The following is a 27,998-nucleotide window of genomic DNA, read 5'->3' on the forward strand; positions in this document are numbered from 1 at the left end:
TATGTAATAAATCGTCTGCTCCATTTAAACATTAAATGCGTCAAGATACAAAAATATATATCTCAATTTGTTTTTAAATACAATAAGTTGCGTGTACGTTTTTAAACATTTGGAATTCTGCAAAATCGTTTTACTTACCAAATACAAAATAATACAGGCTACTGCAAACAGTTTACGATTTTTGCTAAGCATTTTGGAAATTACAGCATTTGATTTAAAATATTGTTTCAAGTGTATTTATATTAAGCACACGAATACAAATTGTAAATATTAAAAAAAAAAACTATTAAAACCGGAGTAACTAACAGTCAAGAAAGATATTTATTAAATCACAGACATTGATCATTTCAAGTTCTAGAATTTACGAGTATCCTGAAGGCCTCTTGGGAAGCATGCGCACTGACCACGTCAGAACTTGTCACGTGTAAAAACAAACGCGCGTCTGTTCTCGGCAGTTTTTTGTCCTTCTTAATTATGATCTTGTAGCTTCTGTAAACTATTATCCGGCTGTCAGAAATGTTTTGCAGATTCAATAACTAACAGGTACCTCGTTATGTCAAACTATCCGGGATGCATTTAGTGACAACGGTGCTTGCAGTTTTGCGGATGTTCTCAGGCGTGTCACTTGCAGGATAAATGGCGTCTCGTGCAACAGAGTGTTGTTCTAACATCGTTTTGTCCGCCACAGCACTGTACTCTTCCTATAAACTCTTCAAGGTAGATATTAATCCAACTGATAAATTATCTATGGATTAATCAACAATGGAAATAAAAGTTTTAGGCTACTATCATTACTTGTGTTGCTTATTTTCTTTCTTATTGGGTGTTTTGAAACAAAATTCTGTAAAATAAAATATGTATACATTTTCTGTATGAATTCTGGATTAAAACCCAGTAATGATTCACATTAATATTTATTATATATAATATGTATTACTATGCTAAATAGTTAATAGTTTGTTTATTTTTATCTTTTTTTTTACTCTGTCTATTGCTGCTTTCATGGATGTCTTTTTTTTGTATTCTTAACTTATAAAATGTATTTTTAATTGTATTTCTTGTTTTAATCTTGTAAGGTGACCTTGGGTGACATGAAAGGCGCCTCGAAATAAAATGAATTATTAATTATTATTATTAATTAGTTACCTTAAACATTTGGCTTTCAACTAAAGCTGCTTCCTCTTTATTCACATCTCTTGCAGGACCACAGGGGCCCCTCAGTTGGACTCTTTCTGCTCGGCATCTCTGCAGCATGTTGTACCCTCCATCCCTCCAGTGCATCCCTGACCTCCCTCTTCAGCGAAGCAGAATGGGCCGGGGAGGTTCTGGCTCCAGTCCTGGTCTCCTTTGACTTCCTGTGGCTCAGTCAAGATCACAACACAGCACGTGTTCTCCTGTGTGGCTCCTGCCTGCTGGTCGGACTCTCAGACCGGCTTTCAGCAGATACTCTGACAGTCATGACTCGCTGCCTGGGCTTGTCATCCGTGTCCTGCTGCCTGACGGTGTGTCTCTTCGCGGGTAACGCTTTAGGGGCCATGGGTGGCGTGGCCCTTAGCCTGCCCCTAGTTCTGGGACAGACACTTGGATCTAACACTTTTGCTCCACTTGTTTCTCAAGCTGCTACAGAAGGACTTGTGAGGTCGCTTTTAAAAGGGTCATTGTCCATTGGCTGTTGGGCCTCAACCCAAGCTCTCAGCAAGTTTCTGCTGGATGTGACTGAGTGATGCAACATGTACCTAAGTGATGGCACAACTCTCCAACTGATGCTTCATATGCCTCTATTTGCAAACTGTGATCCATTAATGAATGCACTGTATGAACATACCATAAGAGATCTAAAGAAAAGAAATATAGTTACCCTTTTTTACTTAAATGAAATTATTTTAACTGCTTTTATCAGATAAACAAACTGTCCTTTTATCTATTTTAATCAAAAGACAACCTCTAATGGAGTGCTATATTAACAGTTTCCCTTTAACCCAATAAACGCTTTTTAACCTTAACAGACCTTACATAAAATATACAAAATACATCTTGTTGCATTAATAAAACAGCGCATTAACTTAGCTCCATTTTACTTAAATACATTATACACATGTTATTCCTTGACATAACTGTCAACAGCAACTAAACTTGAGCCAAACATAACATTAAAACTAACAAAAACAAACCTTGTGCCTCTTCTTGACCAAGTGCTAATGCGTTTCATGTTATTTAGGCACGCTTTTAGTGTTGATGACACACTTCTAAACATTTTTCTAACTGCTGTAAAATCCTAAGCACTAAGTTTGTTGAGGTCTCGGCAAGACGCTTTCAAAATAAAAGCACTGAATATAACATCTAATGACCTTGTCACGGTTTTGTCACTTCCTGTTTTATTTTGAAGCCCATAGCTGCGTCCGAAATCGCATACTTCCACCCTAATGAGTATGCAAAAACAGTATGTGAGATTTTTTAGTGCGTCCGAAACATTAGTATGTACACAATAGTATGCTCTATCCATACTCATTCCAGAGAAATGTATTAGTGTGGATTGATGGACACTAGCTAAGCAGAAACTTCCCACAATGCAATGCAGCGGTGTTTGGTTGCTAATGCCGCTTTTGCACTGGTACCACCTCAGCTCGGTTCTACCCGTTTTGCGCTTTCGCACTAGGGCTGAGACGGGTAGAGGCGCTCCAAGTCGATACTTTTTTCTGTAACCATTTCAGTGAGGTTCTTTGCGGGCTGAGCAGGGACTATTTCTGACGTCATCACCCTCCGCGCCTCTGATTGGTCGGGGGGCGGGGCCGTCAAACATTTGAATCAGGAAGCGGGAGTCAGAGCGAGGGGACTCGCGGCGATTTTATTATAAAGCGCAAAACGTCTGTTTGGTGATCCAACTGTGAGGTGCAGATGTTCATAAACCTGGTGGCTGTCGAGAAAAAATTTAAAAAGCGATGTAGACGGGCTGTTTTACTCTCAGCCGCTCCCGGCTCCAGCTGATTTCTCATCTGCGCCGACATGAACAAAGGTGTTGCGCAATCGAGTACGTCACAGCAGCTTCACCACAACCTGCCCACTTCTTCCCTGGCAGTGCGAAAACACACGTGTGGAGCCGTGTAAAGCCGCGCCGAGCCGTGCCAGGCTGAGCCGATACTAGTGGAAAAGTGCCATAAGTAGAATAGAATAGAATACTTTATTGTCAATATACCTGGGTACAGTGAGATTGAAAGCAGCATCACCTCTCCACTGCAAGACAGTGCAAACAATAAGAAATATAAGAAATATAAAAATATAAAAAAAGGTTAAGTTGCATTTGAATAGTAAGTGCTGCGTAAGTATAATAATATTATTATATAATATTAATATTATAATGTTTGTACATAATATTATATGTCATCTTGTTTCGGCCAGGATAAACGGGAAAGAGCGGAGTTGTTACCATGGTAACAACTCCCCCTCCCAACGGGAGTGACGTGAGCGCTCTCAGTAGTACGTACGAATCAATGCATACTACTGATATTTACTCAAAAGTGTGCCAAACTTAAGTATACTTTTTGAGTATATACTGTTTAGTATGGCATTTCGGACGCACTGCTAGTCTTGTCTGCCCCTGCTCCCTGCTGGTCCGTACTGTTTTCATCCCTCTGTGTTTCCACGTTCAGGTTTTTGGTTCTTGTTTGGGCACTGGTTTTTTTGTATCCTGCTCAGCAGCGCTTTTTGTTTTCATAAAATAAATCAGCTTTTTGGAACTCCCGCCTCCTGCATTTGGGTCCGACAACAACCACACCATGACAGACCTGGCCTTAACTCATGTTCAGAAACTAAATGAATAAACATAAAAACAACAAATGAAGTTGTGTTAATCATATTGATGGTTATTTACACATGGAAATTTGTGATCCAAATGGTTGCACAGAAGATGTGCACATTACCTGACCTCATCAAGTATGGTAAAGTTACAAACTGGACAAAGGAGTAAAAATGTGGTTGAATAAATTATTCAATTTAGGGTGAGAAATCAACTGAGAAATCATTTGGGAGGAAATCAGAGTAGCATCACTGTTCGTCCACATCAAAAGGAGCAAGCAGAAGTGGTTTGTCCCTGGGGAGGTTTCATGCATGTCCAGCTCGGAGGAGACGCTATGCAGTCCCAGGACTTGGTGTGATCATATCTCCGAGCTTGGCTGGTAACACCTCCGTGTTCTCCTGGAAGAGTCGGTGGAAGCACCTTGAAGAGAGGAAGGTCTGAGACCCTGATCAGGCTGTTGATGTCATGACCTGGGGCCTCATTTATAAAAGAGTGCGTAGGATTCATAGCCTACTAAAAGTGTATGTGCGCTCAAAAGCCGAAAATAGCGTGCGCACAAAGATTCCTGATTTATAAAACCGTGTGCACGCAATGTTCTCTTTATAAATCACAGTCCAGCTGGAAGGTTGCGCATGTGAATTTGCCTCATACCCTGCCCTCTACACGCCCACTTTTTACCATGTATGGGCAATGCAAATTACTTGATGACTGTATTTGCATATGAATGAGCTAAAACGTCAGATTTTCAGATTATGAAGCTCAAGAATGAGATCAAGTCATATTTAGGCAGAAACAACTTTTCATTAACTGTATTTGGCCTTCAATCAATTTTTGGCAGGTAAAAAGACCCATTTTCAGGGGAGAAATCAGATTCTGGCAGGCAATCCCTTTTTCGCACGACACTGGCACGGAGTGTCCTGCACCGCGGCTGCAGCACCAGCACTAGAGCGTCCTGACTGACGCTGTGCTTCAAACACAGAGGGACACGATCAGCGCTAATATATTATAAGTCTGATATGTGATGACATTAAAAGTATGACATGAATCTGGCTTCATTTCACCACCTCACCACCTGCGTCGCCAGTTCCCCGTATCTTCAAAATGTCCGTGCGCTAGGGTCAGGGTTTGCATAAAGATACACACATTTTCCGTTTTTTTTTTTAAATCCCAACCTATGCGTAGAAGGTGGTGTGCGCATCTTTCAAGCCCTGTTTTGTGCGCACGCAAGCTTTATAAATGAGGCCCCTGAACCCTGAAATGATGGTTGCTTAAGAAATATCTACTGGTAATTCTGACATCTACTGTAATATTTGTCATGAGGAGTAGCCATGATGATCGCAATAGTAATAAAACGTCCCTTTGGGGATTAACAACGTTTTATTAAATTCAGGTTAAGAAACTAGAGCGTCCTTTGAAGAACAAAGAACATCGTCTCTGCTAAATTCAACAGACTTTTTTTTTTTTAGTGATTAGCTTTAATTCTTGCTGCATGGAGGAACGATGACAACAACGTTGCACTTTATGTAACAAGATGTTTTTGTGTGCTCTCCTATTCTTTTCTTTTTTTAACGAATCATGTGTTTTTCTGGATTACACAGTACCTACTAAAATAAAAAAACTGCCTAATTCATATGGGCTTCACAGGAAAGAAAGCACAAGAATACACAAATCACTTAAACATTCTTATAAACTTACAGCTTAGAGTTGGCATTCTACCTCACTGTGATGTAACAATTTTCAAGTGCCTGATTGAATATCGTGACATCGCACAGTTTTGTTACAGAGAAACTGACATGTGAGAGCATCAGCTTATTTTGCGGTTACTTCAGTGGATGTTTATCAGGAAATTGACACATTGTGTTGATCTGTGTGCTTCAGAGGAAATTGTCGGTCTGCAGCCTCGGCAGTATCACCGTAAAAATATCTGCAGCGGTCAAAGCTCTTATCTCATCTTCACTCTGCAATTCTCATCAGTATGATTTTTCTTACTTCCTTGGTTTACAGCAGTTGTCATGGTAGTTGAAATGATCTCACCTGTTTTACTGAGACATAAATGTTTTGTTTAGTTTCTGTCCTCACTGGTGCATTTGCAGGACATTGATATTCTTTAAATGATGTGCTATACAAATAAACTTGCTTTACCTTTAAATGCATTTGGTGTATGCTGCAGATGCTCTCAGGGGGTGTCGGGAGTTGGGCCGGACTGGTTTACTGCAGTAAAAGTGCAAGTACATGCTGCTCTGTGCCAGTTTCTAGAACTATTCATTTGTCAAATTTCAGGCCTGATGTAAACAGTTGTGTGTTTTCAATTATTTAGCAGGCATGTTTGAGTTTTGGAGAACCTTAAATGATCTGATTGATTCATCTCTTTTTATCAAATGTCTCTTTATATATTTATTAGGTTTTATTTGCCCAATTGTTAATATTTGTAAGGAATAATAATGCCAATAATTCTTGTAAACCAAATATAAAGTGAAAAACCCCACCATGCATGTATCTTTACATTGCATTTTTTAGATCTTTGTAGTCGCCCCCACCTCTTGCTATCTAATATCTGAATTATTGCAAGTTCTTTTTTTTTATTAGCTTCAGATTTCTACGAGCTTTCAGAACTGGTTTTCCCCCTCCACCTGCTACACTGCTATCAATATCACCAACCCCCACCATTAGTCTCCATGGTCTGCATCTGTCTCTACACCACTGCAGCGAATAGAGAAACTGCACTGAGCATGCTCGCTGCAGATGCAGCGTGTGGTTGGAGCAAAGTGGAGAGAAGGAACAGGAGGAGAAAGGGACGAGGGGATGAGAAGGAGCAACACAGGAGCAACACAGGAGCTTCACGCAGCGCACGGATGGTGTTGCAGCTCCGAAAACAAGGGCTTTCCAGGAAGAGTTGGGAATGACAACACAGATGGAGCGTGACAGTGGAATACAAAAGGCTGGAATGACAGATCACGCTCAAAAAAGAGGAGAAAACGTGTGATGAGGTAAAGAAGAGGATAGGTTTAGCATTTTAAAATGAAGTGACTGAAAATAGCAAAGATGCTTACCCTCTGGATTAATCCCATGAATTAATACAAATGTGTATCCCTTCATTGTTAGTCACAAGACCTGTTTGATACAGTATTACCAGGGATAGAAATAAAATATCTATGCATCTTCGCCATTTTAAAGGTGTGTGTAATTAATGAGGTCATTTGACTTTTACAGGAGAGATGTACGCCTTCTACTCTCTTTTAGTCTACATCTTCTACACTGTCTTTAAGAAGGAGGAGGAGGACGCAGAGGGAGCGCATGGAGATTCCCCAGACGTATGTCTAGCCATATTTGCAGCCTCGGGTATTCTCTGTCAGATTTATTTATTTATCTGTCCTCTGGAAACACACATAAGCACCCTCATGAAAGACTAGAGTATTTTAATTGTATGAATTTCTGTGTATGTTCATATTTTCAATCTTTATTTCTGTTATTTTTACGTGTGTGTGTGTGTGTGTGACCCTGGTATATGCTGCTGTGCTCAGGAACCAGGACCTGTTTCCATGGAAACAAGGAGTAAGAGGAGAGATGGCTACACCCCCAGAATGGCAAAAAAAACCTGCGCTCACCTCAGTGGATCAAGTCAGTTGAATTCATGTTTGACAAAAGGTTTTGTGTGAATGGTTTCTTGTTTTTATTGAATATTTTGTGGACGCAGCGTAAGTCTTGTTCATGTGACGTCATCCAGGCAGTAGCAGTGACACTGATGAACTGAGTGATGAAGATGAGGCTAATGCCTCAGCCATCCCAGCATGCACTCCGCTGGCTGCCTTTCTGACTTTCAAGCAGGAGGCCGAAAAGAGGAGAGCCTCTCAAGTTCAGCTGGACGCTACAGAAAAGGTAGCGTGTAAAGGTGGAAGTGTGTTGCCCCCACTGCACTGTCCACCTAAAACATTTGGAAGACCCCAGCTCCCTAAAGCAGGCTTTCTGCGCTGTTATTGAACTTTCTGTTTGTGCTCCTGGATTACACAGGTGGCAGAATCTCCCTTGGTCGCCGTGATGTCCCACTTGCTGAGTTTTCTGGAGCAGTACTCCCACTTCCAGCAGCTTCAGCAGCAAGCCGACCAGTACCGGGTCCAGCTGAAGCGGCACCGTGTCCAGCACCGACGTCAGATGAAAGCCCTGCGGGCCTCCTACCGCCAGCGCCTCCAGGACAAGAATAGCATCATTAACAGCCTGGAGGAGGCCGTCAACCAGCAGCAGAGCCCCAGCCCACTGAGCGATGGTACGGGAGGGGAGGGGAGGGGGGAAGGAGTGATGATGGGGAGGGGGAAGTGACAACAAGCTAAATGAGGGATCGGTTGCCATTTTACTGCTTTGTGTGTGAACATAATGCAAAAAGAGGTACAGGTCCTGGAGCCGTTTCACAAACTGAACTCAGTTATGTTGGTTGGCTGGAAAAGAAGAGCAGGACATTTGATGTGGGCCTCAAGGTGGATTTATGGTCTGAGAGCTCAATTAGATGAGATCATCTAACGGAGAGGGGCAGTGAAAAAAGAAAGCCACCTTCTGTTGTTTTAGTGGATGAATAACAGGATTACACATGAGAAAGGTTTCTGTTTTCATTCAATGATGGAAGTCAAGAATTAGGCCAGATCTTTTCGATAACATAAACAGGATGGAAAACAATTGTTGACATAGAAATAAAAGAAGACTAAATGTTTTGTTTAAAATGTCATCGGGTATTAAACATATGATGTCATGCCCTTTTATTTGTTCTTACACCTTTTTTTAGAACAAGAACATGCTGTCCACTTTTTTTTTCTTTCATAAACAATTTGGTTGCTATCATCAGCAGGATAAGAGAAAATGGATTTAACATAAAAGGGCTTGTGTAAGTGAGTCTGGCTTAGTGATGTCACAGAAACCAGACATATGCTGCTGTTGCAGAACACCTCAGGGCTGTAGGAGGTCTGTGTCTGCTGTGCTACAGATCTGACCAGATGCTTCTTTGACCTCAGAGCAGGAGCTGTCAGCGACACTGGAACATGACTCTTTGCAGCACTTATGTGCCACTTGTTAACAGGTGTTTGAGACTGCGGGCAGATCACTGTCCATGTGCTGACTGACACAGCTTCAGAGGAATATGTTGATGTCTATCATGGTCAGGTCAGCACGAAGGGGCATGTAAGCAAAGGACTTCACGACGTCATTAGCTGCTGGAAAAGGATACATGAGCATGTGGTGTGTCTCTATGGTACGTGTATTGGAAGGCTATGTCTCTGACATGAATAAAACATGTCTGTTATTCCTGTTTTATGTGCAGCAAATGCACTTACAAGGTCTGGCACATGCTGGGCAGCACGTGGAAACGTGTTGGACTAAAAATAGCCCAAGGACTTTGTCTCAGTGCTACAAGGCTGTTTGATTTCTTAGCACGGTGTAATGCCAAGTGCAAGTTTGAGTGAGAATGTGCAGCATGAATAAGGTAGATGCCAACAACTTTGCTTCTGGTCTGCGCCTCATTCAGGGAGCGTTCATCAAGAATTTAACAAGCGTTCATGTTTGTTCATTTCAGGGAAATACCTATTCTTTCACCATTTCAAGACACAGTTTTAAATTTTGCAGTATTACATCCGCGACTCTTTAGACTGTAAAGGCTGCAGCCTATCATCCACGCTTTCTTCCCCAGCTCCACCACATCCTCCTGCGGCATTGTGATGCAGCAATCAGTCATGCTATGCTGATAAAATTAACTCTGAAACGAAAATCATAAGGGAGGAAAGTAAATACTGTTGGACACTTTATTCATGCTTGGTTAAAAAAGGACTTATAGGAATTGTTTTGCAAAATATGAAAGTAGGTTTGCACTGGATTAATTGCAGTATTCCAGTTCTTTAAAGTGTCTGGAGGGTAGAAACACATAGTAATTATTGATAGTCCTTAATATTACTCTCACATACAAGCTTCCACATGTGTTGTTGGGAATTAATCCTATATGAAAAGCTTACATATAGGGCATGTCAAGTTAAAAGGAAATTGACTATCTGTGATCACTCTAATTCGACTGTGGATACACAAATGATGAAAGATGATGGAGGTGATGTTACTAACAGGATGCTGTAAATAGCAATATGTTGTCCTCCAGGTGAGCCTGGCTGTGATCCAGGGGCTCCAGCTGGGGTCCACAGGCTGGTGGAGTCCCTGTACGGCCTGCAGGGTGAGAGGAGCAAACTGCGAGGCGAACTCCGTCTGCTGCACTCACAGCTGGAGCAGAAAGAAAGAGACAGACACTCACGTGTACAAGCCTTTCAACAGCAGGTAGGCAGCTGTGAGATCAGCGTAATCATCCCTAATGGACACAGTTTCTGCACAGCACATTTTAAAATTGTATTACGGAGATCTTTTGTGCATGAGTGAAAATGTTAAAAACTTTATGTGATCCTGCGTAACCTCAACACTAGCCAGATTTCTCCTGCAGAAGAGAAAATGTATCTCAGGAGGCCTATAAGTTATAAAAACGTCATATAGAAGACAGCTAAATCACAGAGGACAGAAGAACATTAAGTTATTACTTGTTTTAATTGTGAAAAATGTTAAACTGAATGGTTTAATGGATGTTCTGATTTGTTCACAGATTGATGATCTCAAGGGTTGTATAGAGGAGCGTGAGGAAGAGCTTTCAAGACTGAGAACAGCAACTGTGAGTCCTGCAAGTCATCGATTGAATCATTTATCAAGCGTTTGTGTATTTCCTTGCTGTCAGCAAAGCTGTAACACTGGCCAAATTCAAAATCGTGCTGTGAATGCCAACCACCGCTCATCTTGCCTTTTTTCAGTATTTTAATTATGATATGAAGAAACACTTAGTTACAAATGCAGAATGAGAAATGTGAACAAAATAAACACAGTTTTTGATTTACCCATGATTGTTATGCCTGAGCTCTGACTCGCATTTCCTTGGTCAGGGGGCCACGGACTCAGAGAAGCGGGTGCTGTGTCTGTCGGCTGAGAACGAGAGCTTGAAGCAGAGCCTGGGCGTTACACAGGGCCTCCTGCAGCAGCTCTCAGCTATCCCCTCCCAGTCCAGCACCATGCTCATCAAGGTGACACCCTGACTCACACCCTGCTCCAACACACCTTCATAGCTCCAAATGTACTCACACCTTTCATTACCTTTGCTTTACACGGTAGGAGAATGAGAATCTCCGGAGCAGAGTGCAGCAGCTGGAGATGTCCCTGCAGCAACGTGCTGAGCAGCTTTCACACCTGGAGCGAAGGAGTGAGCAAAGTGAGTGGAGGAGAGGAGAGGAGCTGAGGAAACAAGAGGACAGAGTGAGGGAGCTGCAGCTGGAGCTGGATAGAGAGAGAGGCAAGGAGCCAGTTGTCAAGGTAAATCATCTTGACGTGGCTTTTGAAGTGGGTTTGAATAGCAGAAACTGTTGATGAATTTCAGAGGGAGATATCTGGAAACACGCTCTTTTATTTTTTTCATTAGCTTTTCATCTTCTCTGCCAGTATGTCACACAGACGGTGGAGGTGGAATCCCCAGCCACAATAAAGCAGCTGACTAAAGCCAGACAGAAGAATGAGGTGCTGACCGAACGGCTGTCCAGTCAGAATGAGCGCTGCAGGCAGCTGGAGGAACAAATCAGGAAGTCAGACGAGTACAGCTGCAAGCTGCAGCACAAGGTAACACACAGGGCCACAAACTCAGCACATTTAACTCAAGAGAGAATTAAATCATATATTTTAAATATGCCTATAAGTATAAAAGCATATAAAAAGTTAAAAATGTTTTGATTGTATGACAATATTGTAATTTAATAATATTATATGATAATATTGTATGATATGTGTATTAAAGGTAAATATGCCCCAGGAATCAGAAACATATAAGTTGAACCATTAATTGGGCTTTTGTGGAAAAAACTTAAATACACATAAGTGTTGACCTTCCTTTTAGAGAACCAGAGCTGGGTAGAGTAGCCAAAAATTGTACTCAAGTGGCTGTTACTTCAGAATAATGTGACTCAAGTAGAAGTAAAAAGTAGTCATCCAAATAATTACTTGAGTAAAAGTAAAAAAGTACTTGGTGAAAGAACTACTCAAGTACTGAGTAACTGTTGAGTAATGTCTGATTTATTTTTTTAACACAACCATTCAAACAGACAAAAGTACAAAATAATCATCTTCAGGCAAATTAAATCAATAAAATAATAAAATAAATTAAAAGTAATAAAAAATAAAAAATAGCTTCAATTAAAATAATCTTAAAGTAAATTCAAGTACTTTAATAAATAATAAAATAAATAAAATAACAGAATAAAAAAATAAATGAAGCACAAGTAGCATAAAATGTCAAGCCTTTGTACTTTTCTTTTCTCTTCACAAATCTATTGTAAAGTAAGTAAAAGTAAAAAGTATAGTGATTCAAAACTACTTCTAAAAGTACAAAATTTCCCAAAACTTACTCAAGTAAATGTAACGAAGTAAATGTAACTCGTTACTACCCACCTCTGTAGAGAACAAAGTAGTTAAGGAGAGAAAATGAAATAGAAAGCAGGAAGATTCTCCCTGACATGTACTGCAAAACAATTCTCAACCTGCATGAATCTCATTGACGGACGGACTAATTAAAGAGCTAAACCTGCACACTGGAGCAGTCGAGCTGATGGACTAACAAGCTGCTGTGTTGAAACGTTTGCAGATTGCAGCGTATGAGAGAGAAATCTGCAAACTGAGGGAGGAACTGTTGAAGGAAATCGGCCACTTGGAAGAGAGGAAGGAGGAAGCGGTGAAGGCTGCTGCCAGCTGCTCAGCTGAACATTTCCAGAACCTGCAGGACCAGTTCTTCAGTAAGTACGATAAGGTCCAACCCCAACACCTCTAACTCCACTGCCAAGCAGCTCAGCCTTAACATGGGTAGTAGAAGCAAATTCATTTTTTGGATAGGAATTAATATATTCATATATATAGGAATATATATAGGAATTAAATCCTTTGGATCAACACAGGTTCAGCACCAAAATAAAAAATACCTCATAAAATGCTTATTAAAAAAAGCCAGTCAATTTTCACAAGTGTTTTATTTGTGGTTTTTATTTATTTAGGGTAGGCAAATAATAAGCTTTGTTATTTGTTTATTTGTATACTGGAAACTTTTTTGTTATGTTTTCTTTGAAAAATTGAACGTTTTCTTGTTGTCAGTTTTATTCTTGGTTTTTTATTTATTTATTTTTTTTGTGTCATGACCGAAAATAAACTAAACTAAACTATTTGACAGGTTTGCAGAAGCGCTTGACAGCACTTCCTCCCACTTTACGCTCCATGAAGACAGACTACACAAGTCTGAGGAGCCAGGTTCGAAACTTCTCAGAGTTTTATGGAGCAGCCGTCAATGAAGCAAAAAAGCAGGTGTGTCATTTCACAAACAACTTTAAATCTGTTATTTAGTGCAAATACACATTCAGGCGATGGGTGTTTAAGATGGATTTTTTCTTTGGCAGATTTCAGCCGCTATTAGTGAGATGTCCGAAGCCAACAAAGATCTTCTGGAGAAGTACAGGAAGGAGGTTGCTCTGCGCAGGAAGTACCACGAGCAGCTGGTGGAGCTGAAAGGTCTAGAACATGAAAAGACCAAGTTAGCTGCAGGAAATGAAATATGTCACTGACTGAGCCATCTAATTCTTTCAGGCAACATTCGTGTGCTGTGTCGGGTGAAGCCTGTGCTGAAAGAAGACCAGCATGAGGAGGGCCAGTCCGTGGTTGTGACGACAGACGCCAACAACGAGTCCTCCCTCAATGTGCTGAGCAAAGGAAAGGGCCGCATCTTTGAGCTGGACAAGGTCTTCCACCCGCAGGCCACTCAGGAGGAGGTATTAAACAATGATAACAGGACCTCTTGTTACTGCTATGGACCCCTGCAGTCCCTTATCTAACCTTTCATTTGATTCCAACAGGTCTTTCAGGAGATTGAACCTCTGGTGACGTCTTGCATTGATGGCTACCATGTCTGCATATTTGCATACGGACAGACCGGCTCTGGAAAAACCTACACCATGGAGGTACAATCTATTTTTAAAGCAAGGATCTACAATACACCTTACTGTATGTACTGTATACCCGTAAACAAGATGTTCATTTCCAGTTCATTCACAGAGAGTGTGTCAGATCATGATAATAATTTATAATGATAATGTAAATATTGAAAGACAATAGTACTGTATTTTCTTGACTATAAGCCGCACCTGCATACAAGCCGCATTCGCTCTATTTTTTAAAAAATAATAAAAAAAAGATATACAAGCCGCATCCGCTCTATTTAAAAAAAAAAGATATACAAGCCGCAGATATTTCTGTTGTTAGATTAGATATTTACTACACGTACAGAAGTATTTTGAACTGTAAATGATGTACATGTTTGTACCTAAATAGATCCTTTCCTAACAGTGTCTTTTAACACGGCAGCAACTTTGCTGATTAAAACGGGACAGAACCAAGAGAGAATAACTGGTATTTATTTATCTGTTTGAAATCTGCTTCTACCTACTTCTATCTGCTAAAGAAGAAGTAGCGTATTCTTCTTTGTATTTATTTTGTCTTAGTTTTGATTCTAATTCCGGTTAGAGCGCCTGGAGCGGTGGAAGAAAAATCCACAGAATAGCCACACCTTTGTATAAGCCGCATGGTTCAAAACCTATTAAAAAAGTAGTGGCTTATAGTCCAGAAAATACGGTAATAATGATAATAATAAGTTCATAACTGTTTTATAGTCTTTAAATTAGTTGTAAACCAGATTGTGTTATTTATCAGGACTTACATATTTATCACTTAATTATGTATTCAAGTAAAATACTTTTGTTTCTTTTTTACTTTGAGTTGGGAATCCCTGAGTTTACATAGTATGACCCAATAACCGTTGATTTTCAGGGCAGTGTGGAAAACCCTGGAATCAACCAGCGAGCTCTAAAACATCTCTTCAGTGAGATCGAGGAGAGGAAGGACATGTGGTCTTACACTGTCACAGTCAGCTCTGTGGAGATCTACAACGAGGTGCTGAGGTAACGACTGCCTCTTGTTATCAGCAGCCAAATAAGACCCCAGTTAGATGGTTGAGGTCATATTTTCTTTTTTTCAGAGACCTGCTGAGTAAGGATGGAGAGAAACTGGACATAAAGATCAACCCAGACGGAACAGGACAGCTTCATGTACCAGGACTCAGGGTCATAGAGGTTAAAAGCTTTCAGCACATTAAGAAGGTGATAGATGTTTGCCCACAATTTAAATGAACATTCACTTTTCTAGAGGCAGGAAAAACAGTTCTGATGTTAACCCATGTTATATTTTTGAAGATTTTAGCCATGGCCAAAAGGAATAGGATCACCTTTGGCACTCAGATGAACCAGCACAGCTCACGCTCTCATGCTCTGCTGTGCATCACCGTTCAAGGCACCGACCTGGCTACTGGTTCCAAAACCACAGGTCAGTCATGCGTAGTCTCTCCTTCTGGAGATAGAGTGTGTGCACGTTTGAGGACTGGTAAAAGAAGGAGAGGGAGGAAGCATCACTGTCCATGCATCACAGCAGCATTTTTCTGAACTCACTTTTCCTTCTCCAGGCAAGTTGAACCTGGTGGACCTGGCAGGCTCAGAGAGAGTATGGAAGTCTGGCGCAGAGGGCGAGAGGCTCAAAGAGGCCCAAAACATCAACCGCTCCCTGCTGTCACTGGGGGACGTCATTCAGGCGCTTCGCGCTCGTCAGACTCACATCCCCTTCAGGAACTCCCGGCTCACCTACTTATTACAGGACTCCCTGGGCAAAGGCAGCAAGACTGCCATGGTGGTGCAGGTGAGATTCCCCCTTAGCTCCTCCTACAACTCCATTCTCAATCATATTCTCTAAGCCAGCGGTTCCCAACCTTTTTTCCTTGGAGCCCCCCCCATACTTGTGTCTAAGACCAATCGGGACCCCCGACCCATACGTACTAGCACCAAAATAGTCTTTAATTGAAAAAATGAACATTAATTATATTTTTTTGATACATTTCTCTTTGGTTTACTCTGTATATATATGACTTTGTTTTTCTCCAATGTCACCAATGTATAAAATACGCACAAAAGGACATAAAAGGACATAAAAATATTTCTGAAAAATGTCTCTTTTAATATGAGACCCAGATTTTTAATATTTTTCCTTTAACAACTTGTCAGAGTAAATTAAATGTTGAGTAATGATATAATAATAAGGAATGAAATCATTTCCTGTGTTTGTCACCAGTGTATAAAAAACACAAAAAATATTCAAGACATTCATAAATTATTCTTAACAATGTCTTATGAATGACTCATTCGCAAATATAATTTTTACAACTGCATATTTTTAAAGCAGACAAAGTTTCGCACCCCCCCAGGGGGGGCCCAGACCCCAGGTTGGGAACCACTGCTCTAAGCCACTTTTTTTTTTCTTTTCCAATTTTTTTCTCTAAAGGTTTCTGCTCTGGAGAGTAACGTGGGAGAAACATTATGCTCCTTGAAGTTTGCTCAGAGAGTATGTAAGGTGGAACTGGGTCCTGCAGCCAGGAAGATCGAATCCGGTGGGGGCCAGTGTGACTGAATCACCAGGAAATCAGGAATGAGTCTGTCAACATTATCATCCACCCTAACAGCCACTTACAGCACTGAAGTATCAACAAAGCAGCAGCAATTCTGATCAAGGGCTAAATCTGCAGACATCTGTACGGCACCCGGCAGTGCAGTTGAGGCCAAGTACAGATCCTCCTCTCCATGTTGTGCTTCTGTTAAACGGCAACCCTTCATCGTTAGATAACGTGCATGCAGGGGTGTTTACTCTTCCACTCGGGTGCCCTCTCTTCCTCCTACTCCCATGGACTCAAGATTTCATGTAAAAATAAACCATGATGCATCACACCCTCATATATCATCAGAGCAGCATCATAGTTGAACATGTTCAACAGTCACAATATCAGCACTTCAGTTTAAGCAGTATTACTCATCCTGCTATAAATGTCTGTATTTGTGAGCTTCATTACCAATGTGGTATATATTTGAAGGTGTTGGTGAGTAGGAGTAGCAAAAGTATGGGGTGCTATTCATGTCGCATACATACAAGTCACATCTTCATCTAGTGTTTGTGAACTTCAGAAGAGCAGCAACTGAAGGATCGGTTTCTCTTTAGATCCTGTTGAAATTTGCCATTTGATAAAAGAGGGAAGATGTTTTTGAGGGAGCCGGTGGCCTTGTATGTAATGAAATGTGCAATACTCTCCTTCAGGACTAGGCAGTTTGGGTCTGTGTGGACAGAAGAAGCACTTTATGGTGACGGGAGTAGAGCGCTTGTAATAGATATCACTCGTGAAGTCACACCAAATACAGCTCACTGGCCATATTTGTTCCTGAATTTGTCATCCATTGAATCAAAACTAGCTTTTGATTCTGATGTAGCAGTAACGTCCATGAGTACTTAGGCGTCACTAAGGGTGAATCTTTAGGTAATTTTCTGAATAAATATGTATTTAAAACACGTCTTTTTGAGTCTTTTGTTGTTCTGTGACAAAGAAACTTAGAAAGCAGTGATGACGCCCAAAGTTGAAACCCAGCAGAGGACAACTGAAGTGAATGATCCATTGATCAGACATTTGAAAAGGTAGCAAATAGCATAGATATTTTATTGGATCCCTTTTTGTATTCAAGACACTCAGGTGATATGGTTTTAATAGGTTTATGCAGTGTCACTGCATTTATATCTGTACCCAGTTATATTGAGTTTATGTCGTTTTCTTAAGCAATTCACATGGAGCTCTGGGCTTTGTGTTAATCATTCCATGTGTGAAAATGATTTATACTTGATCACACAATTTGGGCCGAGTAAATCCCAGCATTGTTATCCTGGAATATGAACATGTCATCAAGAAAGGAGAATTATATATAAATAAAATTAACCCAGGACTTCAGCATATCCTGGTGATCACCTGACCTCCATGTCCCCAATTCCCCTCACTGATAAGTGGTTTTATTAAGGTTCCACAGCTATTTAGTACAAATAGTTGTTATCAAAGTAAAGACAACTTTTTGTGAAGAGTAAATACTTGACTTTGCATGTGAGATGCTCTTCCACTACTGAGCTTTGCTGTGAGTTGTTGATTTTCATTGATTAGACTTCAAACATTTAAGTGACCTCCAACAATCATTCAAGATTTTTTTCTGAGCACATTTCTTAATCAAAAGGTGATAGTTAACTACTAATCTTCCTAATCTTAATAACTTGTTAAATCAATTTTAGTAACCTCATCAGTCCGCTTAGTTGGTTTGTTTTGCTTAATGAAGACTCTTAAAACAAGAACATTTTCCACGATCACAGGATGCGTCTGAAAAGCTACTCACTGCATTAGTCAGGGTTTAATAACTTATTTCCAGCTGAGAATATTAAATCACTAGCACTTTTCTTATGGAAGGTTCGTACCCATTTACATACTTCAATCCAGGCGGTGTATATCACCAGAAATACATAACAGGATTTTATATTCTATTAAAAGAATAATAGAGATCAAATTATTCATCATTAAAACAGCATGTTCTTTTTACTTCAAATATTTAAAAAAATACAACAAAATACTGTTGGTTACATTGACAATGCGCTTAGGTAACCCACATATACAAAATGTACTCATACATATATAAATACATGACTCGTATGAAGACCTGACAGGAAGCACATCTTGTCCCTCCATGATGAAACCAACCGTCTCCGCATGCACAACACACATGACAGTCTCAATCAACGGAGGTCACCCTTGTCCAGTCTCCTTTTTTTACTTTTAACATCACATATTCAGTCAGAATCTCCTTCTTCTATTCTCACAGCTCCCACCGCTCCGGCCAACTCCTCCTCACTGCCCCGCAGACGATCCCCTAGACGGAAACACACAAACAAAACCCTCACAGTCAATTACACTCATTCATTCACTGCATCACCATAATACTTTTTGTGAGGAGAGTTAGGCCACGTTTAAATGGTGCATTTTATCGAGCATCACTTCTTCCACAAGTAGGTGTGTAAAAAAACATGTTTTTGACATCCTCCTAACAGGTAATACACGCTGCTAGCAGGAAGTAAAGTCACTTCGGCTTCAGAGGAAATAACATTCTCTTCAGTAAATAGAAAATATGGCCCACTCTTGTGCATTTATTTACTCAAAGAAAATGTTAAAAATTAAAAACGAATAATCTGATAGCTGTTGGTGTCTGTTGACAAGCCAATTTTCTAATCTGGGCTACCTTTTGAATTTTCATAACCCAAGTACATACTACATTAAAAACAGCTTCTTCTGCTCTCAAAGTGTTTAAGTAATCAGTGTCTCACTACAGAGAAGAGAAAACTCCCAATACAGTTAGAAATGTTTTGAATTCCCTTGAAAGCTTCAGTCTGTTTTTAGTATGTGGATCACCCGGCAGCGGATGAATTGTACCACTGATGCTATCAGACAGCGCCAAGCCTCCAAAGAGTCTTGGAGCCACAGAGCAATTAGCCTAATAATTTACGCCCAGCTCAGATACAGTTATCTCAGCGGCCTTGCGAACGTTCTGTGATAAAACAGCAAAAACATGAATTGGGAGATACTGACGGATGAGCTCAGCGATCGCCCTCTGTGTCCTCCGTTCCAACTTCTCCAGTTTCTTTGCAACGTCACGCTTTAGATCCCTAGTTTCCAGATTACAATGAGAAGACAAAGTTAAGAACCTGAAGAAACTTGTGGAATATACAGGTTGCAACATTTTTCTGGAAAGGAAAATGTTACCAGTCTGGTTTTCTTGGGGCAAGATTGGCCAAATCCTAGGGGAGAAACAACAACAACAAAAAACTAAATAAGAGACATGTCCAGATGCTTCAGTAGAAGAAAATCATATTTATGCAGGATGGACTCACCACTTCTTCAATTATGGGCTCTGGGTTAGCTGCCTCCAACTGATCTTTTACTTTATCTTCCACTGCGAGCCAAGAATACATTTTTAATCACATCAGCCAACAGGAGTCTGACAGCAGTACTCATTATGAGAATCTGTCCTGTGCCATGACCTTCCTGGAGGCAAATAATAGCCCTTCCTGGCAAAAATGATCCAAGTAAATGTTGTTCTTAATCACTGATAGAAGAGTTCTCACCTGACGCAGGTTTGGCTTTGGGTACCTGCCTCTCCTTCAGCTCTTCATCCTCTGGAGCATAATTCCTCAGTTTTAGCTCTCTGGGAACAGAAATATTGATCAACATGAGTCTAATCTTGTTGGTATGAATAGTAAATATGTCCTGACATTCTGAGTCCAGTAGGGGGCAGTGTAAGCAAATATATTCACTACCAATTTAAAGAGCATAAAAGACCATCTGCAATCCCTACACAGCTGCACCTATAATGTATAAAGGAGGCTTGGTATAATGTCCCTCTTTATTCCCATGAACACATCTGATTAACATGTTCCACCTGCTCCAGGGCACCGACTCAAGGAGGAGCAAACAGCTGAAGAATTCTTCCCTTGATGTTAAATTATACCGTCTTTCATCACATCTCCAGAGGAATTCCTGGCGAATTTAGCCGTATTGTGCGTTTGAGCACGAACCGAGAGACTTTTCAGCTGTTGTGAAGTGAACTTGGATTTGTGATGACGCTCTAGACGCTAAACTCTTGATACGGTCATCATTCTCCTTCTGCCAGACAGACCACTGCCTTGTATGGGTGCTGGCAGAAATGCTACGTGGGATCGGCTCTTCCCTGACTGAGGATCATTAGCTCAAACATGCTTCTTCCTTTGTATCCTGCATATGAAATGTCCAAAGGGTGAACTGAGCAAGGAAATAGCTCCGGTCCATTCACACACTCATTCAGTTTTCACACCTGCTTCAGTCCTATTGTGGGTCAGTGTTTGCTGCACAATCAATCACAAAAGTAAAAACCGGTTTCCACGTGTGAAGAAGTGACTGCAAGTCATTCTTAAGCAGACTTCATACAATAAGAATAATATCCAGCATCTGACCAGAAACTCCAGCGTTTCATCTACCCTGTGTTTCTCTACATTTTTGGACAACCCTCTGCAACCTCTATAGGGCTGGGCGATATGGACCAAAAGTCATATCTCGATATTTTCTAGCTAAATGGCGATACTCGATATATATCTCGATATTTTTCCTGTGCCTTAATTGGGGTTTCCCCCAAAGCATTATAGCATAGCATTTCTGTTAGCTTCATTTTTTTCTGAGGCAAACCCTTAAAAAAACAGTCAGTTTTAATACAAAGCCTCGTGCCAAATGTCACACAGGTTCCTTTATTAACAGACGTCTGCACAATATCAAAATGTATAAAACAAATGAAATAAAAATAAACTGCGTGCATATATAAAATAAAAATGCTTCTTGAATAAAATAAAACAAATATCCCTTTCCTGCATAACAATTAAATTAAAATACACTGTGCAATTAATACAATGTAGACAGTAACAGGCAGACTTTTCCACTGAGGTTGCCAGTTGTGCAAATAACAAAACATTTGTGCAAATCTCAAATAAAACATTCAAGTCAATTTGTCACAAAATAAGCTATATCAAAATCATAAAAAAAAAAAATGTAAAAAAAAAAAAAAAAAAAAAAAAAATTTAATCGATATAAACGATATTGTCTCGTACCATATCGTGTTTGAAAATAAATCGATATATATTAAAATCTCGATATATTGCCCAGCCCTAAACTTCTATAATACAGATTCTCCATCAAAAGGCATAAACATGCTTCAAATATATGCTTTTGTTTGCAGCAAGAAAAAGGGAAAATTATTTGGCTTAACAATCAGATTACAAAATATACAGGACTGTCTCAGAAAATTAGAATATTGTGATTTTCTGTAATGCAATTACAAAAACGTCATACATTCTGGATTCATTACAAATCAATTGAAATATTGCAAGCCTTTTATCATTTATTGCTGATCATGGCTTACAGCTTAAGAAAACTCAAATATCTTATCTCAAAAAAATAGAATATTCTGGAAATCTTAAGATGTAAGCCATAATCAGCAATATTAAAATAACAGAGGCTTGCAATATTTCAGTTGATTTGTAATTAATCCATTTTTTTTTTTTTTTTTTTTTTTTTTTTTTTTAAATTGCATTACAGAAAATAAAGAACTTTATCACAATATTCTAATTTTCTGAGACAGTCCTTTATTCGGTTGAAAGTAGGACAAAATATATAAGGGGGGTCGTGAATATTCTCATATCCTTTGCTTTTGAGATAATTGCGAGGCTTGCTAAAGGAACTGTTAACCTTCTGGTATGAGACAGGAAGTCACCACATCTTACAGTCCCCAGTGTCTCCGGGAATATCTTCCTGTGACCAATAATATCTAAAATGAATTATACATCATCTCATTAGGGTCAATGCTGAAACATTTGATCAAAGACTGAAACACAGATGGTCACAGAAACGCTGAAGAACATTACCATTTTAAAATGTCACCATTAACAAAAGTAAAAGGGAAGACAACCTGACAAATTCTCTGCTTTCAAAGGTTTTGTTCTTAGCTATCTCTTCATTTAATGCTTCCAGACCTTTTGGAGTGTGTTTACATATTTCCACTTCAAGCACACTGTGGCATCAAAGTGGGCCTGCAATAAATTCAGAGCACTGACCCAACTGTTTAGGGTGAAATAAGGAGCTGCAGCAGTGTTCAAATGTTTACAATGACACCAAGGTACCTGCTACACTTAAAACAACTTTTTTCATTTACACATGAGCTTGCAAGCACTTACATGTAGCAGTGATGTTTCTGAAACTTTTGAAGTTGATCTTAATTGCTATTTGTAAAGAACTTGAATCTACTTGCCTAACTGTTGTCCTAAAAAAACAAAACAAAAAAACTGAAGTTTGCCAAATCTAACATGATGCAACAGGAAAAGCTGCACAGGGTGATGGTTAACTTTCATAGAAGAGAACATATGATAACATGTAGAGAACAAAAATAAAGCCTTCTCCACATGGTGAGCTTATTACAACTTGATCTCCTATGAAACTTTAATGCTAGCCACAAGATACATTACACTCACACCTGGCTGCAGGCCTGGGTGAATGTTTGCAATATATGTATGTGTATATATATATTTTAAAAGGCCACATTCAAAACTGTATTTACATACAAATTACTAAATACGTTTCTTCAGCCGTCTTTTCAGCGTCATGTGAGAGACCCATCTTGTTGGACTGGAGGAAACACAACGCCACTCCCTTGGGTACTGTCACAGCAACGTCATTAAATATAAACAATGGAAAAAAGGTCCTGTAGGACAGGAAAGATGGGTGCTTCCTCTCACCAACTAACAAACATTTTAGCATCTCGCTGCACCAAACTGTCCTGCCCAGTGTAAACACGGCATCTCACAATCGCCAGTGAGACATGCACTGGTGGTTAGATAAAAGACAGATAAATACTCTAATGATGCACTTCCAGATCAGTTTCAGTTCTGTTTGTGTAGCTTAAAAAACTCAACTAAAGCAACAGGCAATATTGAGCAAACACCTTCAAAGCATGAAACACATATAGCTAATCCCCCGCCACAAAAAAAACGTAAAAAGTAATGAGATATGTTAGCAAATTCAGAAGTGAACCAACCTGTGTCTCTCTACAGTGGACTCCTCTACTGCAGCCCTTTTGTTCTCTGGTTCACCATCTTCACCTTCTAGCTGCTTCCCCTATAAAAATGAGCAGAATTTAACAGATATTTGCTTACAGTTATTGTCTCATTTGTGTCTGTGTGGTCCTGTGAAGGACTGGTGACTTGTCCTGGGCCAACTTTGCTGTGCCAGCTAGGACTGGCTCCAACCTCACAGACTCCAAAGGGATATTCCCATTGGCTATTGGCCCTCCAATATTGACAAAATATGTGGCATAGTTATCAAGATATTAAATCGATCCATGAGCCAATCACTTGACTTTATTTGTTTTCAATGCATGTTCAGTTTCAGCCGATACATTTCATTCCATTTATTTAAAATGTATTTAATTTTGGGGGGAATTTAAATGGTGGTGGACAGTTATATATTGGAAGTAAGAAAGTAAGTACACTTAATTTATAAAGCACTTTTCACAGGTTAAAAGTCCCATGAGAAATATACAACAAAAAGCATAAAACAGAGAGAACATAAAAGCAAACCTAGGAAATAACATAAAACATGAAAACATACTACAAGCACTAGTCTAATTTAAAAGCCTTTCTAAATAAAAGTGTTTAAGGTGCTTTTTAAAAGATTCAACAGTCAAGACAACCCATTCCACAATCAAGAGGAAACTGCCTTATAATTGGCTTAAGTTTTAAACAGTAGAGTATTTGGTACCACTAGCAGCTCTTGACCAGATGACCTGTAGTGTGGAGCTCTAAAAGGTCAGAGACTTGGCCACATAATGCTCTAAAAGTAAGGACTACAATTAAAAAATGGACTATAAATTTCACCGGTAACCAGTGCAAAAAGAATAAATCCGGTGCTATATGCTGTCTCTTCCTAGTGTTTGTTAGGAACCTTGCAGAAACAGTCTTGACAGAAACAGTCAAACTCTATTTTTATTTTATTTCACAGATAAAAAAGGCTATTACAATAGTCTGAATTAGATGAGATAAAGCATGACAAAAATCATTTCTAACTTTGATTTTGAGCTGTGTATGAAGTTTGGCGATATTTCTAAGCTGAAAGAAGCTGTCTCAATCAATGAATGGCATTCTAAAGACAAAATAGAGTCACAAATAACATTATGGTTTCTGAGGTTTGGCTGGACAGATGAGCCTTAAACAAACCTTATCATCAAGGTCAATAATTAGGGTTTTCATCTTCTCCGAGTTTAGTTTAACACAGCCACTGTTTGATGCTGGTAAAGCATTTAACTAAGATGACAACTTGTCAAATTCTGTGGATTTAAAAGAACTATAAAACTGTATATAATGAGTACAGAAATTAAATGAAACATGGTATTGCTTAATTATCAGTCTTAGAGGGGGAATGCATAACGGGAATGAGATAGGTCCCAGAACTGACCCCTGAGGTATCCCACATGACAGGCGTGGGGACTCTGATATTATCTGACTCACAAAAACACTGAAGCTTCTGGCAGAAATGTAAGAGTTAAACTATTTTAAAGCCAAGTCAGATATACCAACCATTATTGCAGCTGGTGCACAGTTATTTAACTTTTGTAGAAAAATATCGGTTCATTACAATCATGTCAGTGATAGCTTGTTACATTTTGCCTTTGGAAATGATTGTTTAGTTTGGAAAGGAATGTTGAAATCAAGCCTGATCTTGCTAGTCCCTATTTGGATTGGAGTTGGGTACTGACCGATATGCAAACCTCAGGCATCAGTATGATATCGAGACAGAAAATGTTGGATTGGTGCATGTTTACTCTGAACAGGATTAAGTGGACATAGAAAATGGTAATGTCACAGATAAGACTGGAAACTAATGCTATATTCTTCCATAAAGAATCATTCTTTTTTGGGGGGAAAAAGTGAAGGGAAAAAAAAAAAAGGTATTTTGTTTTTACATCAACTTTAGTTTAAATCTATGGCTTTTTATACTTACAATGCATTTTTTTTTAAGTGAAGTGCTGTGATCAGTGGTGACAGACTTTTATTGTCGTCTTACTTTCAATGATTGTCGTTTTTAGATCTAGTGCTCTGGACATGCAGGTCAACATTTGCATAGAAAAACAGAATAGGTTCTGCTTGTTGTGTTGGTCGGTGATTTGGGAGTCAAATGACAAATTTACATTTTGAACTTCATTACTTCTAACTTATTTAGTACTATGAGAAATATGAGAATTGCACCAAGCAGAACAGCTAAATAAAAAAAAGTTACCTTTTCTGGCTATAACTAGAACTTATTGTAAAAACTAAATGGCAAGCCTGTTGCATGCACAACCATGCATTTCAGACCATGAATTTCTCTTAACTATCCACATGTAATAGGGATTTTGAATAACAAAGGAGACTTGCAGAAATTCAGAAAAAAAAAATATTGATCCCAAGTGAAAATGTGTGGCAAAGGAAATTGAACTCCTCCCAGCTTGGACTTTCCTGAAGAGGCTTCCTGTCCACCTGCTAGAACAATTCAGGGCACTCGCTCTCTCTTGATGTGCAGGACAGAGGGACAACAACTAGAGACTTGAGGAATGTCAACAACCGTTTAGCAAACATTACAAACACATCTAGTGTGCCTCTATTCAACATCTACTTTGTTCAACAGTCTGATCTAGCTGCTCAAACAGGGGCTTGCACATTGAATGTGGTTTCCAGATTAAAAAGCTGCCACTGTACAGCAATACAAATGTGTAATGTTTAAATAGTTTCGACAATGACTGCTGCCACTTCCTGTTCTCCAGTGTGAACGTCACATTTTGCTACACCAGTCTGTCCCATAATTCACTAAAAATAAAAGACTGCACAAATGTAGGCCACAAAGATTATTGTCATGGTGTTTTCTTTCTGAAAGCTGAACACAAATGGATAAAATCAGATTTGGTTTGTTCACACGATAGCTCTTAGGTCAACTTGCTTGCTTCTTTTTTTTTTGACAGTTTAGCTTATCCATTCTTTTCTTTTAGTTTGTTTCTTAGTTTTTTCCAAGACTGATTGTAAGTGACTTTCCAACAATTCACTGATGCTTGCTGATGAAGGGCAGTTGATGTGCATGAGGCATAAAAAAAAATCCTAAAGAATAAATAAAGTCTAAACTCCACCTTGATATAGATTGTCTTCACTCCAGAGCAGTTGAGCCAACTTTACTGATTATGTAGCCTATGATTACATACTGCTACACCTAATGCCTGTAGCAGTCAAAAAGCAGTTTGCCTCCAATCATGCACACCTGGCATCATTAACACAGCCATATAAATAAGACCAATAAGAGAAAGAAACACCCATAAACCTAAAAGGTGCATTGCAAAACCACAGACAAGTAAATGGCTGTGACACTGACATAAACCAATTAAGTTGTTGTAGCACTTCAAGGTATGTGCAGGGTTGTGCAGAAAGCATCTAAGCTGGTCACCTTGCAACCTGATAGTGATAATTTGAGCCAACATTGATGGTTCTGTATGATCAGATTACTCTGCATAAGAATACTGGCTCATATTTGTAATGTGTGTGAAATATAAAACTTTACAGCTAATAAAACACCTGTCGCCAATCCAAAAAAGAAAAGAAAAGAAAAATCACAAATATAAGGTCATTTGTATGGAATTGAATCACTGACTAAAATTGAATTGAGGTTGCACATTTTTTTAAATTGTAACTCTTTTTAAAAGTATGTGATACCCTTGCAATTTTCTAATCATATAACTAATTTTATCGTTCCAATACCCCATTAACAAACCCCATTATCTTTCAGGATCTTAACAATAAATGGTGGCTCCATATAATCTATAATATATAATAATATATTTGAGAAACAGGGACTGTTGTTCTTTCTTGAGGCACCTAAATATTGAACTTTAAAAAAAACTAATATTATTTTCCCTGTGAGGACATGGGGTCGTAGATAGAAAAAGGGCAGTGTTGTCTTCTTCCCAACCTGCTATAATTTACATTTAATTACCAAATCTACAAGGAGGTGGATGTGAAAATATACATTTCATCCACAATTGTCTCCATTTTTCACTTTCGTGGCTGTCAAAACAAATATATTGAAACACTATCCAACATAAAAACATCGTGCATTAGTTGTTTTACTGACTGAATACTTTATAAAGCACGAGTCGGGTATTTAGATACAATAATTTCAGATTTAACACTTAAAAAGAAATGTAATACTTAAAACCGCTTAGCCACACTAAAACTATAAACTACAAACTACTATATAAAAATATAGTAACAAGAATGTAAAACTGAGCTTAACTTTATCTTAAGTAAATGTCTAAGCTATCATATAAACACTGTATAAAAGAACATTAATAACGTTAAACTTGTGTAACCGATGTGCTAAAGTTAGCCGTTAGCAAATTGTAGACGACTATCAAAATTATGGGTTTTCTGGGACCTATGAAACATTTATCAGTCACGACACAGTGCCAGGCAAAATACTTACATGAATTTGTTTATCTCTTAAAGCTTTTAGCCTCTCTTTTCTCTTAAGAGCCTGCTCCTGAAGCGCACCAACATTTTTTTCCATGTTTAGCTCGTGTAG

General features: G+C 39.2%; 3 protein-coding genes across 3 annotated transcripts; 2 read left to right on the forward strand and 1 right to left on the reverse strand.

Moving 5' to 3' along the window:
• The first annotated feature begins 429 nt into the window (after positions 1 to 429).
• Positions 430 to 3,717, forward strand: LOC133440987 (uncharacterized). The gene is made up of 2 exons (XM_061718347.1): positions 430 to 717; positions 1,203 to 3,717. The coding sequence occupies exons 1-2, from the start codon at positions 637 to 639 to the stop codon at positions 1,722 to 1,724; spliced, it is 603 nt and encodes a 200-aa protein (XP_061574331.1). The 5' UTR covers positions 430 to 636; the 3' UTR covers positions 1,725 to 3,717.
• Positions 3,718 to 6,574: 2,857 nt separating this feature from the next.
• Positions 6,575 to 17,285, forward strand: si:ch211-257p13.3 (kinesin-like protein KIFC3). Its single transcript, XM_061718348.1, has 20 exons — positions 6,575 to 6,780; positions 7,004 to 7,104; positions 7,315 to 7,411; positions 7,518 to 7,669; positions 7,802 to 8,054; positions 9,918 to 10,090; positions 10,407 to 10,472; positions 10,738 to 10,875; positions 10,964 to 11,161; positions 11,288 to 11,461; positions 12,480 to 12,627; positions 13,056 to 13,186; positions 13,279 to 13,390; positions 13,466 to 13,647; positions 13,732 to 13,836; positions 14,702 to 14,832; positions 14,910 to 15,030; positions 15,124 to 15,253; positions 15,390 to 15,619; positions 16,259 to 17,285. Exons 2-20 carry the CDS (start codon positions 7,009 to 7,011, stop codon positions 16,382 to 16,384), a joined length of 2,763 nt encoding a protein of 920 aa, XP_061574332.1. The 5' UTR covers positions 6,575 to 6,780; positions 7,004 to 7,008; the 3' UTR covers positions 16,385 to 17,285.
• A 777-nt stretch (positions 17,286 to 18,062) lies between these two features.
• On the reverse strand, positions 18,063 to 27,998 carry ccdc12 (coiled-coil domain containing 12). The gene is made up of 7 exons (XM_061718349.1): positions 27,900 to 27,998; positions 23,437 to 23,516; positions 19,949 to 20,028; positions 19,715 to 19,776; positions 19,587 to 19,621; positions 19,413 to 19,489; positions 18,063 to 18,699 (listed from the first exon to the last, which is right to left on the reverse strand). Exons 1-7 carry the CDS (start codon positions 27,981 to 27,983, stop codon positions 18,620 to 18,622), a joined length of 498 nt encoding a protein of 165 aa, XP_061574333.1. The 5' UTR covers positions 27,984 to 27,998; the 3' UTR covers positions 18,063 to 18,619.

Source organism: Cololabis saira, chromosome 3 (assembly GCF_033807715.1).
Source record: "Cololabis saira isolate AMF1-May2022 chromosome 3, fColSai1.1, whole genome shotgun sequence".
Classification (NCBI taxonomy): domain Eukaryota; kingdom Metazoa; phylum Chordata; class Actinopteri; order Beloniformes; family Belonidae; genus Cololabis; species Cololabis saira.

Coding starts and splice junctions, on each gene's coding strand:
- LOC133440987 (XM_061718347.1), top strand. CDS start 637: ATGGCGTCTCGTGCAACAGAGTGTTGTTCTAACATCGTTTTGTCCGCC. Junction 718..1,202: donor CTTCCTATAAACTCTTCAAG/GTAGATATTAAT, acceptor CATCTCTTGCAG/GACCACAGGGGCCCCTCAGT.
- si:ch211-257p13.3 (XM_061718348.1), top strand. CDS start 7,009: ATGTACGCCTTCTACTCTCTTTTAGTCTACATCTTCTACACTGTCTTT. Junction 11,462..12,479: donor GCTGCAAGCTGCAGCACAAG/GTAACACACAGG, acceptor AAACGTTTGCAG/ATTGCAGCGTATGAGAGAGA. Junction 15,031..15,123: donor GCTTTCAGCACATTAAGAAG/GTGATAGATGTT, acceptor ATATTTTTGAAG/ATTTTAGCCATGGCCAAAAG.
- ccdc12 (XM_061718349.1), bottom strand. CDS start 27,983: ATGGAAAAAAATGTTGGTGCGCTTCAGGAGCAGGCTCTTAAGAGAAAA. Junction 19,777..19,948: donor CAAAGCCAAACCTGCGTCAG/GTGAGAACTCTT, acceptor CTTGGCTCGCAG/TGGAAGATAAAGTAAAAGAT. Junction 18,700..19,412: donor GGCGATCGCTGAGCTCATCC/GTCAGTATCTCC, acceptor GTTTCCGTCTAG/GGGATCGTCTGCGGGGCAGT.